Source organism: Vicugna pacos, chromosome 14 (genome assembly GCF_048564905.1).
Source record: "Vicugna pacos chromosome 14, VicPac4, whole genome shotgun sequence".
Lineage (NCBI taxonomy): Eukaryota > Metazoa > Chordata > Mammalia > Artiodactyla > Camelidae > Vicugna > Vicugna pacos.
Genome location: NC_133000.1, coordinates 21,205,636 through 21,220,158, shown reverse-complemented (window position 1 = coordinate 21,220,158; position 14,523 = coordinate 21,205,636). Strand labels below are relative to the sequence as shown.

Genomic DNA, 14,523 nt, shown 5'->3' with positions numbered 1-14,523 from the left:
GTTTTTTTTAAAAAAAATTTTAGCTCTTTTTTGGGGGGAGGAGGAGCAAGATAATTATGTTTGTTTGTTTGTTTATTTATTTATTTAGAGGAAGTACTGGAAATTGAACCCAGGACCTTGTGCATGCTAACCATGTGCTCTACCACTTGAGCTATACCACCCCACCCCCGCATTGTATATTATGTGTTGAAGATGTCTGAATGTATTGAAGTGTTACAGCTTTTATAATGTCAAAGCCCAGTAGGTGAGCTAATTGCAATATCACTTCTTTTAGTATGACACTGGTTACTGATGGGTATTAACAACTGTATGTACGAGAAAAGGATCAGCACTGCACAGAGGAAGGGTCTATGTATTATAGGATCTGCTGGGAACTGGGTGGTGCCTGACTCTCCCTACTACGTGACCAAAACCTGAAGAGAAAATACAGAATGACATACATGTACAATTCCCTTAGGGTATCCACCATTAAAAAACAGATTCTGCCTTTTAAAAGCTGCACTCACGGCTTGTTGAATGGGCCAGATAAATGGGTCTGTTTTATTAACTTGATAATGATGAATTTTCTATGATGACTAATCCAGTTTAATAAAACACTTCTCAGTTCCTGCCACTAAAATGTGAGTGGAAGGAACAGGGGTAAGAAAGACCTGATTTGGGAGCTTTTCAGAGCAAATCTCTCAATTTTTACAAGACTATTATCATTCGCTAATTTAACATGAAATTGAAGAAAGAAGCAAGAAGGAAGAAAAGAGAAAGCATTTCAGCTATAACAGAGCTTTTTTAGAGTTTGTTTTGTAGCAATTAACTTTCAAAGCAATTAACTTTCAGAACTTCCTTAACAATCTTGTAATAAACTATAATGGAAAAGAACTGGTAAAAAAGAATATAAATACAGACATGTATGTATGTACAACTGAATCACTTTGCTGTACACCCAAAACTAACACAATATTTTAAATTAACTATACTTTAATTAAAAATAAAATTAAAAAAAAAACTTCCTTAACAACTTGGTCAGAAAACCCAACTGAATTCACAGGTGCTTATGGAAAGGTGGAGAACTTGTAGGAAATATGAAAAGGTTGAGGGTACAGATGTGAGTCACACTGCTCCATTTCCCCTAGCCTTTGTTGGTTTGAAGAGACTTGTTTCCATTCTAATTCTCTGCCATCTCTATAAAAGATAGAGAAATATATAGTGTCAGAAATGTGATTTATAATAGCATCATTATTCCATAATTGAAAACACTGAGTGCTTGGTTGTCTAGGAGAATATGCCCATCAGAAATAACCTGTAGCTCCGGAGGCCAGTGGGTTGCTATGACAACCAGACAAAAGAGTTTAATAATAGCTCTCCCTCATAGCTGGAAAATTGACAGAAAGAGATGAGAGCTCTGAATGCGAGTGTTTTTTATATAAATGCAAACCAGCACCAAATACATGTATGTCTTTGTTCAGCAAATATTCACTGAATGCTGGTGATGTGCCTGGCACTATGTGAGGGGCTGTGGAAAAGACAGACACGGTCCTTCCATGACGAGGGCACGTTCTAGTGCGGGAGACATAAAATAAAGTCAACAAATCAATACAGGGAATAATCCCAGCACGTCAGAAGCCTGTTCAGGAAAGAAAGTAATGGGACTGTGACACTAAACAAGCATCCAGCACAGAATATGGAGGAGAACCCAGTCACAGCATGTAACAAAAATCATGTCTTGAAGCTTCTAGAATATGTCACAGAAGTGAAATAGAGAATGGAGGCTTGCCGTCTTCATTAACGTACTAACGGAACTGCAGCTACTAACTGAAGCAGTACTTACCCTTCACTTCCTAGCAGAGGTTAAGCTTCCATATGAAAATAAGGGTTGTTTGAGTGTGTTTTTAACATAAGTATGGCTATTTGTAATGAAAACTATGATGATAAAAGTTATAACATAGACTTGACAGAAGCAAGCATTCCAAATGTTCACTGGCCGCTGTTTGGAAGCTTCTGCAAACACAAAGAGTGACCCTATATGTGTGTGTATTGCACAAACTCTGATCAACCCAAGGTCGGTACAAGAATTCAGCAGGAAACGAAGTTCTGAACAGAGCTTTGTGGCTGATTGGTCTGGGCTGCAACAGAGGGAGAGAGGAGTGGATTACAGTCACACAGCATGGCAAAGATGATCCAGGCATAGAAAATGCTAGAATGTTGCTAAGTAGCCTAGCTTGCTCTAAGAAATGTCCTGTTTTCATCATTATTCTATAATTGAGATCTCATGTTTTAAATAGAAGCCACATTTGTTGTTTAAGATAATTAATACTGCCATTGATAATACAGAGCCCTTTTCCAGCGCTCTTTCCTTTCCTTTTAGGAAGTTGGAATATTCCATGATATACTTACTGCCAATACTAGACTGGGGCTCATGACCTAGCACACACTTAGTCTAGGAGGCTTTATTTAATCAAAACAAGATGAAGAGCAGCAGCAAGAGCCCAGGGCGCTGGCTTTCTGAGTGTTCCCGGGGTCGGAGGCCTAGCCCATGTTGTGTTGATTGCAGTTAACTCCTGCATGTGACAGGCTGCCACGTGACAAAATCTGGCCTGACAGATGGCGTGATAGAGATTGCTCTTTAACCTAATAGCCTTTTCACCCATTCCAGAAGAAGGAACCCCTGAAGTTTAACGAGATACATGTTGACCCAGATTAAAGGCTACCTCTCCCAGGCCCCCTTGTAGCTCGGAATGTCCATATCATTAAGACCTGGCCAATGTCCTGTGACTGAAGCAATACACCCAACTTCCCTTTACAGAGAAGGGTCATGCCCTCCCCTCCCCCTTCCTGCCCTTCTGGTGGCTGGAATGTGGACACAAGGGTGAACCAGCTTGGACCACATGGGTCAGGACAAAACCCTAAGGGTAGCAGAATAAGAAAACAGAAAAGCCTGGGCCTCCGTCAACTTTTTTATTTTTTTAATGGAGGTACGGGGGGATTGAACCCAGGACCTCAAGCAAGCTAAGCATGTACTTTACCACCAAGCTATACCCAACCCCCTCTGTCAACTTTCTAGATGAGGGGTAACATAACAGATTGGACTTTTATATGAGAAACTTCTTTTTAAACAGTTATGTCTTCTATTAGATACAATATACCTACATTCTAACCGATGCACAAAGTGAGGGAAAAGTGACCCTGTGATTTCTTCTCTGTAGAAAGAAAGCCCTGAAGGCACTGAGACTCTGGATCAGGCTGTGCCTGAAGTGAGTACCACTGCTGAACTTTTCAGTCTCAACATGCAAAACAAATTCTATTGCATTTTCTTCAGATGATCTAAATTACGGTAATATTGTTTACAACTGAGAGTCCTGGCTCTTCTCTTTCTTCAAGGCACAAATATATGTTTTGGAAGAAACACTTTGCCTGATATTTACATAGTCCTTTTAAACTAGATTTCACAGAATTAATGATTAGTTTGCCCCCAGAGAATATTCCTAACTGAGACATGGTGGGTCCAAGGAGCAGTTTTAGCTTTAGAGGTGAGAATAAAAAATGTTGACTCTATGAAAGGCAGGTGACTCTCCACAGACCAGGTTGTTTTAAGATAAAATACGTCTCAGATCTAGATGGAACATTATTTTAATGGAGGTGCTGGGGAATTGAACCCAGGATCTCATGCATGCTAAGCACACACTCCACCACTGAGCTACCCCCTCCCCCGAGATGGAATGTTCTACAGTTATCTGTTCCCTACTCTCCCTGTGCCTTGAACCCTGTTAAGTTCTCAGGGTTAAAGATGTGAGGGATGGAGGTTTGAGGACACTGATCTGAGTGATAAATGGCTCAGAGCAAAGGAGGAAGCCGTTTCCCCTCTTCTGTACGAACTTATTGCCTCCGTGGTACTCTGAGGTTTGGCAACTTCTATGAACAATACCCTTTGTTTTCTATTATTATTTTTTTTAAAAAAACCAATTGGTTTGTATATATAAAATCCTCTTGTTGGATCTAAAAATACTATTGATTCTTTTCGGTTTCTACTAAGAGTCACATTTTCTGTAAGTAATGTTGCGTCTTAATACTCTCTGCTTTACCAAATTTGCTATGAAATATGTAACTTTAAGGTTAGAATGATGAAGAAGGTTAAAGTTTTCACACAGGTATGGGGAGGAGAGACTGTCGGCAGTGTTCTATCTTGGGTCTGATGAGCTTCAGAAGTAGTCATACTTTCATAATTTCAGGGGTGTTATGACATCAGCCTTTTTTCCTTCGGAATAGATGAAAAGCTTTCCCCAGATTCTCAACAAGATCAGATACAAAAATTTCTACTTTATCATTTTTGAAACTCTAATACCTCTTATCATTTGAACTTAAAAGAACTTGCAAAATTTTGGGTCCTTTGAGCTTTTCAGACTATACGAACAGATACAAAAAGATAATTAAGGTCAGTCTGAATCTTACAATTAACAGTAGTCTGCAAACGTTCTATCGAGCATTTGCTAAAAGATGTGCTGATTAACTGGAAAACACAGACAAGGGTGCTTCCCTGGCAAGAAGGAATTTCAACACTGCTGGTTGCCATATACTGTACAAGCAAAGGTTTTATACATGTAGCAGAAACAATGAATTAAAAAGTCAGAAAACCTGCGTTCTAGTATATTTTATTTGTAAGTAATCACATACAAATCACTTATCCATAAAATAATGATTAACAACTATTCTCTAAATCACAAAGATATCACGAAACCAAAATTCTTCCCAAGAAAACCTCTTTGTAAATCAAGATATTACTACTCTTTAGCTTAGGCTTTAATTCAAAGGTTGAAAATGACAACTGGAGACTCTCTTTTAACATTCAGTTGCGTACCTTATCCTGCAGGTGGATAATCTGGTTGAGATAATGACTGTCCTATTTTCAACCTGACAAAACAAAAAGCTATCAATAAGAAGTTACTGGTGAAGAAAAAGTTGGCAAAAAAACAAAACTATTGAGAAACAGCTTTGTGTTAAGTACAGTGCTTAAAACAACCCTGATGTCAAATGGAACAAAATTTAGCTTTACGCAGCTAAAAGCACGTCTGCCCTTTTGAGGGAACTATAGTATACTGTGAGGACAGGCAAAAATGTTTATTTCATAAAAAAAATGTTAAACAGGAATGTTTTGTAGAATCTTCAAAGGGCCCATCAAAATGGCTAAGAGTATCTTGTTTTTTGTTTTTTGTTTTTTTTCTCCCAAGTACCTTTTATGTCTTCCTCTCTCTGTTTTCATCCTATGGCATTTCAATAAAAAAGAAAAAAAAATCCATTTCCCTACCAGCGAGATCACATTCCTCGGTACCCTGCCAGGGTGTGAGAAATGTTAGCATTCTGTCACTAGAGAATAAACACAGAAGAGGAATTAGCATGTCACTAAATGAGGATTCAGGGAGATAATTCTCACTGCCTATAGAAAAAGTCATCCACCATAAGTAAGCATCTGGTCACTCATCATGTATGTGTGTCATGACAGCTATAATCTAATGAACCTTCCAGAGGTAAGCACTTATGTTTTCTGGTATTTAACAATGTCAGTTCTGTGTGATTTATTCTCTATTTTTGGGCTTTCTTTCCCTTACATACGCTGATAGAAACAAAACACTGGAGCATAGAGAAACACACAACAGATAGAAATACCCTAATAAAATAGCCGTGTACACCACTGCATAGAGAAATATTTTAGACGAAATATACTTTCACTACTGGCCCCAAATGCTATCATCCACTTATGTTATTTAACTGTAAACTTTTAATAGAAAAATACCTTTAAGCTGATAGTAACATTTAGTGACTTACAAAACTGACAGAATATTTCAAGGCTACACAAAACAGTTCGATACACAACTTAAAAGTTTTAAAATTCTTTGCTGGCACTTGATTTTATAGTTGATAGACACAATAACTACTGATTTCAATAAAATACTGTTCTTAACTGATACGTACTTTCAAAACCAATATTACCCCACAAAACAGTAAAGAATAATCACATCTTGTTGACGAATCTTCTAAGATAAACACCAAAACTGTACAGCCAAAATATTTTAAGAATCACATAAACTTTTTAAGACAATGGATAAAAATTTTCACAATCATGTCCAGTGAGAAAAGGATTATTCCTCTGATTCAATGAAGCATGTATCAAGTATAGATAAAAAATATAAACCTACAAAGCAAGTACTCTGTGTGTGTGTGTGTATGTTCTTTTTTTTTTCTTTAAGGTTTTCAGATAACTGGTGACACTACCAGAATGGAATTTTTTTAGATGGAAACTGGTCACTATTTGCAAATACACACAGTATATTATAGATTTAAAACTGAAATTTCTTTTCAAACAGTAGAATCCTGTTTTTGTTTTTACTTTCAGTGAGCTTATGGCCACTTTGTACATTATTACAAATGAAATCACCATTTAGTCACATTAAACATATATTTTTTTACTTCCACAGAAGTGGAGAAAACTGAACTAAAACTTAGCAGACTGTATTTAAGTTAGAACACATTTTGTAAAAACCCACTAGTTTAAAGTTCTGGAAATCTACTACACTGTTCTGAAGGAAAATATATGCTTTCAGACCCTCTCTAGTAATTCCTATCCCATCAGTTTTCTATTATAGAAATTAAAATTCAAGTTGAAGTACTTGTGGCACAAGACATAATGTAAGATTTAATAATTGCAGACTACTGATTACGCTACTTTATAGTGTAATCAAACATAAACATACTACTAAACGACCAAATCAACACTGGACTTTTAGAACAGTAAATTATTCAGTAAAGATAGGTTGATTTCTTTTAGCATTTAAATTCTGTATCATTAAATTACATTAGTATTTCAAACGATACCCTTTCCAAACCAAACCTGAAATTAATCAACTTTTTTTTTTCCAGCAAGAGTAAAGGGTATCTCTCTAAGATACCTTCCAAAACACCTTAGTGTTTCCACTTATCTAGAGCAAACTCTGCTGATCCTGTGCTTCTCACTGAGGGGCTACCTGAACCCACAAATCATCATCAGATAAAGAACTTGAACTTCCTGACTCAGAGTCCAGCTCACTGAATCCACCTAAATCCCACTCAGTACTAGATTCACTGGGCACTTCCTCCTCCTCAGTGAGAAAACTCTGACCAGGTTCAAGACAGGAAGGATAAACACGAGCTGAGAGGCAAAAAAAGTTAGAATCAAACTGGAAGAGGCCCAATGTGGTACCTATGTTAACCCACTGGTCTCCCCTAATGTCATACTCATACACGGTCACCCGGTTCTTTTTCCACTGCGGGGTGCGCGAGGTGATCAGCAACAGTTTTTGGCCATGATTGATAATCCGGTAGTTGTTGGTCTCTGACACCAGGGGAATGTTATTAATCTGCCTCCACTCTCCTCTGACTGGATTGTAGACCTTCATGACAGGGATGTCGCAGATGCAGTAGATCTCATCGTTGAAGACACAGGCTTCCTGAAAGTCATTGCGCTTCAGAGAAACACACTTCAGCCACATGTTGTGGCTGGGATCAAAGCAGAACATGCGCTTACTGTTGAGCGCATAAAGATAGTTCTGAATTACCATCAGGTCAAAGGAGATAAAAGAATGGGGCAGTGGAGCCACCAGGGCCCACTGGTTCCTCTGAACACTGTAGCATTCGACTTCTTTCAGTTTGATGCCGGTAATAGGGTCTCGCCCACCCAAAATATAAATGTAGCCATTGAGGTATGCCACATCCATGCCCTCACGGCAGAGCAAGCGGTCAGCAAGCTGCTGCCAGCTATTCTGGGCTGGCTTATACACCCAGAGGTCTTTCCTGGGCTGGGCGGCCAGATAGATGTCATGGTCTGGAGAGACACAGACAGCTAAGGTGGTCACAGTTCTAGTGTGAGCAAGGCAGGTCAAAGGTGATGGCACTTTGTAAATGTCCCCCGAGTACGGGTCACAGCACAGAAAGGGATCTCTAGGATGCCCAAAGAAGATCACCATCTTCTTGGCACACACCCCCAGCCTCTGGGGTGTATTATCTGCTACAGACACAACAGAGCTGCTGCTGCAGCTGCTGTCGCCACTGCTGCCGTCGCCGCCGCTGCCGTCCGCACTGCCGTCCCCGCTGCCGCTGCCGCTGCCGCTCTCAGGCTTTGGCACCACAGACTTGAACAACATGTCGCCGTATCGCAGCTGCAGGGCCCCTTCAATAAGGTCCAGACAGTACTTCTTCACAATGGTGTTGGTCAGCAGCCCTTCCACATAATTCCGATCTTCATCACTGAAGTGTGTCCAGCGGACACACTTGAAGACTTCTGCGGCACTGGGACCCCGCTCCTTGGGAGCCGCCTCCAACCACTGCACCGCCACATGACACACAGTCTGCTCTTGCTCGATGTTTAGACTATCCAGGCGCAGGACGGTCAGCAGTTGGGCCAGGGTCAGATCTGCCAGAGACTCCTCTCGAATCGAACCCATCTGGCTGAGCTGCTTGAAGTTGTGGGCTATGAAGGACTGGGCCTGCGATCGCAGCTTGCGGTGGCCGAAGGCATCAGCGAACTTGAAGATGGCCGTGCAGTTGGCCAGGTCGAGGCGGCGGGCTAGGAAGGAGGCACAGGCTTCCCGCACATACTCCAGCTGCAGCATGTCGGAGGCCGCGTAAAGGCGCTCCACGTTGGCCTCACTTAGGGACACGCGACCGGTGTAGCAGTAATCGACCAGCACCTCAAAGGATTCGGCATCCACGTCGTGCATGGTCACGTTCGTCTGGTGGCTCTCGTACATGCCGCCGGTGAACATGCTCTTGAAGTAGGGACACGCGGCAGCCAGCACGTTACGGTTGCAGGGGAAGAGGCGGCCAGTGCCAGGCCCGCTGCCAGGCGTGACCACCTCGATGGTCACATCGCAGAGCAGCCGCGCGTCGTAGAAGGACTTGAGCTGTGCCAGCAGGGCTGCAGAATGAGCCGTGTCCTTCAGCTCCTCCGGGCCGGTGAAAAAAGCCGACACCGTGGGTTTGTGAACCCTCTTGGGCCGCTTCCCCCCACGGGGACTGGCAAGGCGGCGAGAGCGCGAAGATTCCTCTCGGGACTGCATGATGGAGATGATGTTGGGGAGCTGAAGGCGAGAACGGTTGCAAGGACCGGGCTTTGGCGCCTCCTCACCCTCTTCTCACTGACGCTAAGATCGCGGTGTCTCCGGAGAGACTGCAGCACGGGTCCATTTATTTAAGTCAGCCCCACACCGCGGTGCCGCCTCCCGTTATCACGTAGACAGCGTCCGACTCACCCGATTCCAGTTCCACGCCCTTTCTCCGCCTCAGCTCGCCCTCACAGGACCTACTGGCTGGAACCGAGAGATCCGCCACCGCCGCGCTGGCAATGCCAGTAGGCGTCCAGGAGGACTACCGCTCCCAGGGTGCCTTTCGCCCTCGAGGCATGCCGGGGCGCTCCAGACTCTGCGGCATAGGCTGCGGCACGGGTTGCGGCACGAAAGCCGCTTTGCATGTAGGGAGTAGTAGTAGTAGCTTCAATAATATCGCGAGATCTGTCGGCCCGTTCATTGTTTCAGATGACGGAGTTAGAAATTGCTAATTCTCCGATCGGTCTTATGGTTTAGAACTTTCAGTTTGGAATTCAGATTAGGTACTCGTTCTAGTATTTATCAGTTGTTTGACTTCTCTCTCAGAGCTGTCTTGTGTTTTTTAAAGTGCTAATAGCGATAGTGTTTTCATGGCGTCCTGTGACGATTATATGCGCTAAATTGCGTAGGTGGTACACGCATAAATTGCGTAGGCTGGGTATCATTGCTCTGAATAAAGATTTGTTGCCTAGTAGAATGCATAATCAAGTACTTACGCAATATCCGCATTATAAAGGTTCAGTAAGTTTCAAATTTTTCTTCTCGTGTTTATGAAAAATAAAGCACCGTCTCATTTGAAATCATGAGCCTGTAGGAAAAGGTGAAAAACCCTGCAGGTTTCTGCAGAGATACGTCCAAGATTTTAATTTTTTTTAATTAATAGATTTTATTTTTAAGATCAGTTTTAGATTTACTGGAAAATCCAACAGAAAGCTATAGGAAGGTCCCATATACTTCATCCCCTCAGTTTCTCGTATAAGCAACATCTTGTATGCTACTGTTACAAGTGATGAACTTACTTTGGTTTATCATTAATTAAACTGTGTAGTTTATATTAGGGTTTACTCTATATTGTACAGGTCTGTGGGTTTTGAAAAATGTATAACGTCATGTGCCTAACATTACAGTAACACATAGAATAGTTTCAAAGGTCCTAAAAATCCTCTGTTCTGTTTATTCCCCCTCCTTGTCCCCCAGCCCCTGGGAACCACTGATCTTATGTCTAGTAGTTGGAATGTAGTTGGAATCATACAGTGTGTAGCCTTTTAATACATCTTATTTCACTTGACAATATTCAATTAAGATTCCTCCAAGGGGGCGGGGGGTGGGAAGGGGCAGACTGGGATTTCAAAATGTAGAATAGATAAACAAGATTATACTGTATAGCACAGGGAAATATACACAAGATCTTACGGTAGCTCACAGTGAAAAAAAATGTGACAATGAATATATATGTGTTCATATATAACTGAAAAATTGTGCTCTACACTGGAATTTGACACAACATTGTAAAATGACTATAACTCAATAAAAATGTTAAAAAAAGATATCAAAAAAAATTCCTCCATGTCTTTTCATGGCTTGATCATTTCTTTTTTCATCATTGAGTGACATTCCATTTTATGGATATAGCAGTTTACTTACCCATTCACCTACTGAGTGACATCTTGTTTGCTTTGAATTTTTTAAAAAATCATTTATTTATTTATGTTGCTTTTTAAATTTGGGGGGATTTTTGGGGGGTGGGTTATTAGGTTTATTTACTTATTTATTTTTTTAAATGGAGGTACTGGGGATTGAACCCAGGGCCTCAATGCATGCTAGGTATGCACTCTACCACTGAGCTATACCCTCCCCCTGCTTTGAATTTTTGCAGTTGTGAATAAAGCTTCTGTAAACTCATGTGCTAGCTTCTGCATAGACATATGTTTTCAACTCATTTTAGTATATACCAAGGAGTGGGATTGCTGGATCATGTGGTAACACTACGTTTAGCTTTGTAAGGAACTGCCAAAAAGTTTTCCAAAGTGGTGGCTGTACTGTTTTGCACTCATACCAGAAATTAATGAGTGTTCCCATTGTTCCACATCCTCCCTAGCATTTGGTGTTGCTGGTGTTTTGAATTTTGGATTAAACCTTACAGACTTTGAACTTGCCTCTCTGGAAAAAAGTTCTGAAGGATATGATCATATTTTAAACATTCAGCAATATCTGCAGGGCCATTAAATTGTGTTCTTAGAGAGCAGTATGTATGGGTCATCTCAAGTATACAAATCAAGAATATTAATATATGCTTTACTGGTCTCACAAAGTCTGTATTTTGGGTTCCAGAAGTAGTGCTAAAGTATTTTCATTAATTCTCTAAACATGAATGTTTATAACTAGTCCAATACTGCTCCTTTCACTACCATCCCCAAATCAACTGAAGATTTTGGAATTCTAGTTATTAAGAATTTTAAATAAGGATATTTAACAAAGAGACCTTGTCCTGTGCAGAATCCTTAGAGCTCAGCATCATACATGCCCAAACATCCCTTGAATTAGTCTGGTCAAGTCTATGTTCTCCAAGTTGTTTTTATATTTATATTTATCAACATCATCTCAGTATAAAATCCTCAGAATAAATTGTGCCCAGTCACTGAGTTTTAACTTTTTCATATATGACTTTAACAGTGTTATTCCCTTTAGACTGCATTTCACAAAATGCAAAACATTTATGAGACACTGTGCTGTAGGGTCTACAGCAGTATGTTGGATAATGTGTTCTCCAATGACAAAAATGTTCTGTATCTATGTTATTCAGTATGATAGCCATGAGCCACATGTGGCTCTTAAACTCTTGAAATGTGGCTAATGCAACTGAGGAACTGAACTTTTAATTTTAGAAACATAGTTTTGGCAGCAAGAAATTCAATGGGGAAGGAAATTCTTTTCAACAAATACTACCAAAACAACTGGATCATAATGGAAAAAAATTTACCTTGAAACTAACAGTGTTGAATTTTACCTAATCCCAGTGCCACAGGACAACAGCAATAATTAAGAAATCCCTTCAACCTATTTTTTTTTCACTCCCTGTAAATCCTCCTACCCTTTTGTGATTGGAAATAGGTAACCACAACAAACCACCTTTTCCCATGTGACTTAGATAAGACTCCTGTCTACTCTTTCTCGTGACTACCATGAGGCTCAGAGATGACCCCCTTATTTACAGTGAGGTTAAACACAGACCTTTCCATTTTTGCTTGAACCTTCCAACAAGTCCAGCACAGGATCTCTAGCTTCCAGTCCTTTGTCTCATGAACAATTAAGGTTAGAAGTGCACCCAAACTAGCTAGACACCAAGATACACATACCCTAATCAGCTGACTGAGACTTCTCCTAGCTATAACTGTAAACCATTCTACCTATAACTTGTTTAAATCTTCCCTAGAACAGTCTAAGGCAAACTCATCCTGCCTTTGGATCAGAACAGTTCTCCATAATTGTGGTAGTCTGAATAAACTCAGTTTCCTTGTTTGGTGTTTGTCTTTGACAGTTTGGTGCTGTTATTAGAATGAAACTAGAAGCCCATATCTGGACTTCCATCTTCACCCTGGTACTGAGGCTTTTCAAGCCCCTGTGCTGCTTCCCTGACTGGCAATTTGGGCATCTCGTGGTAGAGTTGAGCTCCTGATGTATGTACTCCAGACAACTGTCCATGGTAGCACAGTAGGGATTTGATTTTGGTTCTCGGGGCCATCTCTTGATTTGGTTTTGTTGCTAGCTATTGTTTAACCTTGGTACAGACAGTCCCCAACTTAGAATAATTTGATTTATGATTTTTTGACTTTATGATGTTCCAAAAGCCACATGCATTCAGTAGAAACCATACATTGAATTTTGAATTTTGATCGTTTTCCAGGCTTGCAATGTGGTTTGATACTCTCTTGTGATGCCGGGCATCGGCAGTGAGCCACAGCTCTCCATCCGCCACGTCATAAACAACTGATACACTTAAAACCACTGTTTTTCCACTTGCAGTATGGTATTCAATAAGCTACATGAGATATTCAACACTTTCTTATAAAACAGCCTTTGTGTTGGATTATTTTTCCCAACTGTAGGCTAATGTAAGTGTTCTGAGCATATTTGAGGTAAGCCAGGCTAAGCTATGATGTTCAGTATTTGTATATTTAGACTTAGGATATTTTCAGCTTACTATAGGTTTATCAGGACCTAACCCCATGACAAGTCAAGGAAGATTTGTATTATGAGAAACTCTCAGCCCACTTCTCAATGCTTTTCAAAATTCCCACCAGTTAAATGCTTCATCACTAACTTGAAGATTCAGATCATTGCCACCTAAAATGGCAGGATTTTACCAAGAACAACTTACAACTCCAGTGACCCCTTGGGCACTTGGAATCTCCCTAAGTCTGTCTGTCTACAAGGTGCCCTGGAATCCTGGGGCTCTAAGATCTCTTTAGTCAATGGTCCACTTGTTTTGCTTGGTATGAGGAATCTGAGAAATAAGTAAATGTGTCTAGTCTATCTCAAAGTGCTTAGTCTCCTAAGGACTGTCCCTTTAACCATCACATCACAATCTCATGACTCTTTCCTCACCCAGAACTCATCATATGACCAACTCAGCCCTTTCTCCTGCCCACTAGTCCTCTTTCTCCCATGGATTCTCCTTTTCTTCCTTCAGTCTCTATTCCTACTCTTTACCCCTCCCTGCCTCCATTAAACTGCTTAGTCCCCAACTCCCCATGCTAACCCTTAATATTGGTCCTTTCCACCTGTGAAGTTAGGTCAGTGACCTGAGCACCCACCTGAACAAGTATTCTTTAATCCTTGATCTCACTCAGATTTACATGTCATTGTTAAAGTCCTTCCGCACCCCATGAGAATAGGAAAGAACTGATCCTCAGGGCATATTCTTCTCGGCCCCACAATTTAGATCAACTTGTGCAACTGCTAGTGGGTCCCAGAGATGATACTTTATTGTTTGAAAAGCCAAATGGGCCACTCTTCAAGATACCTTCAAAGAAACAAAAACATCCTCAATGTTTACATACGGGTGAAAACCAGAGAGGAAAGGACTCAGTTCATTTTCACTGTCTTCCTTCAAAATTTATTGGTCAAAGATTCAAGACTGTAGAAAACAGAGAGATGCATTTGTCTCTGACTATAAACATAGTTTAGAAAATGTTCAGACGGACTACTCCAGTCTCACTCTGAATAACTGAACCCTTTCTACCTTGGTCCCTAGCTTCATTAAGGCTATGATCAGAAATGACAGATGTTATCCAAAACATAATGTAAATTAGTGATGTGATCTCTCTCTGAAATACATACACTATCTCAACTTCACAGGACGCTGTTGCAGAAATGGTTAAATCTACACAACGCAAACTCA

At 40.7% G+C, this 14,523-nt stretch overlaps 1 protein-coding gene across 4 annotated transcripts; it reads right to left on the bottom strand.

Annotated features, from left to right (window-relative positions):
* Positions 1 to 1,010: 1,010 nt before the first annotated feature.
* LOC102537938 (kelch repeat and BTB domain-containing protein 6) lies at positions 1,011 to 9,831 on the bottom strand. 4 transcript variants are annotated; one of them, XR_012080037.1, is made up of 4 exons: positions 7,264 to 9,831; positions 4,847 to 4,899; positions 1,823 to 2,117; positions 1,100 to 1,176 (listed from the first exon to the last, which is right to left on the bottom strand). XR_012080037.1 is itself a non-coding variant. In XM_072976332.1 (3 exons), the coding sequence occupies exons 1-2, from the start codon at positions 9,075 to 9,077 to the stop codon at positions 4,848 to 4,850; spliced, it is 1,866 nt and encodes a 621-aa protein (XP_072832433.1). In that variant the 5' UTR covers positions 9,078 to 9,831; the 3' UTR covers positions 1,088 to 1,176; position 4,847. The 4 variants fall into 4 exon arrangements, 3 of the variants coding, with proteins under 3 accessions (XP_072832432.1, XP_072832433.1, XP_006215640.1); XM_072976332.1 differs by lacking the exon at positions 1,823 to 2,117 and having other exon boundaries at positions 1,088 to 1,176; XM_072976331.1 differs by lacking the exons at positions 1,823 to 2,117; positions 4,847 to 4,899 and having other exon boundaries at positions 1,011 to 1,176.
* Between the last annotated feature and the right edge of the window lie 4,692 nt (positions 9,832 to 14,523).

Bases quoted from the DNA above. Each gene is read 5' to 3' on its own strand.
- LOC102537938 (XM_006215578.4), bottom strand. From the start codon at position 9,077: ATGCAGTCCCGAGAGGAATCTTCGCGCTCTCGCCGCCTTGCCAGTCCC.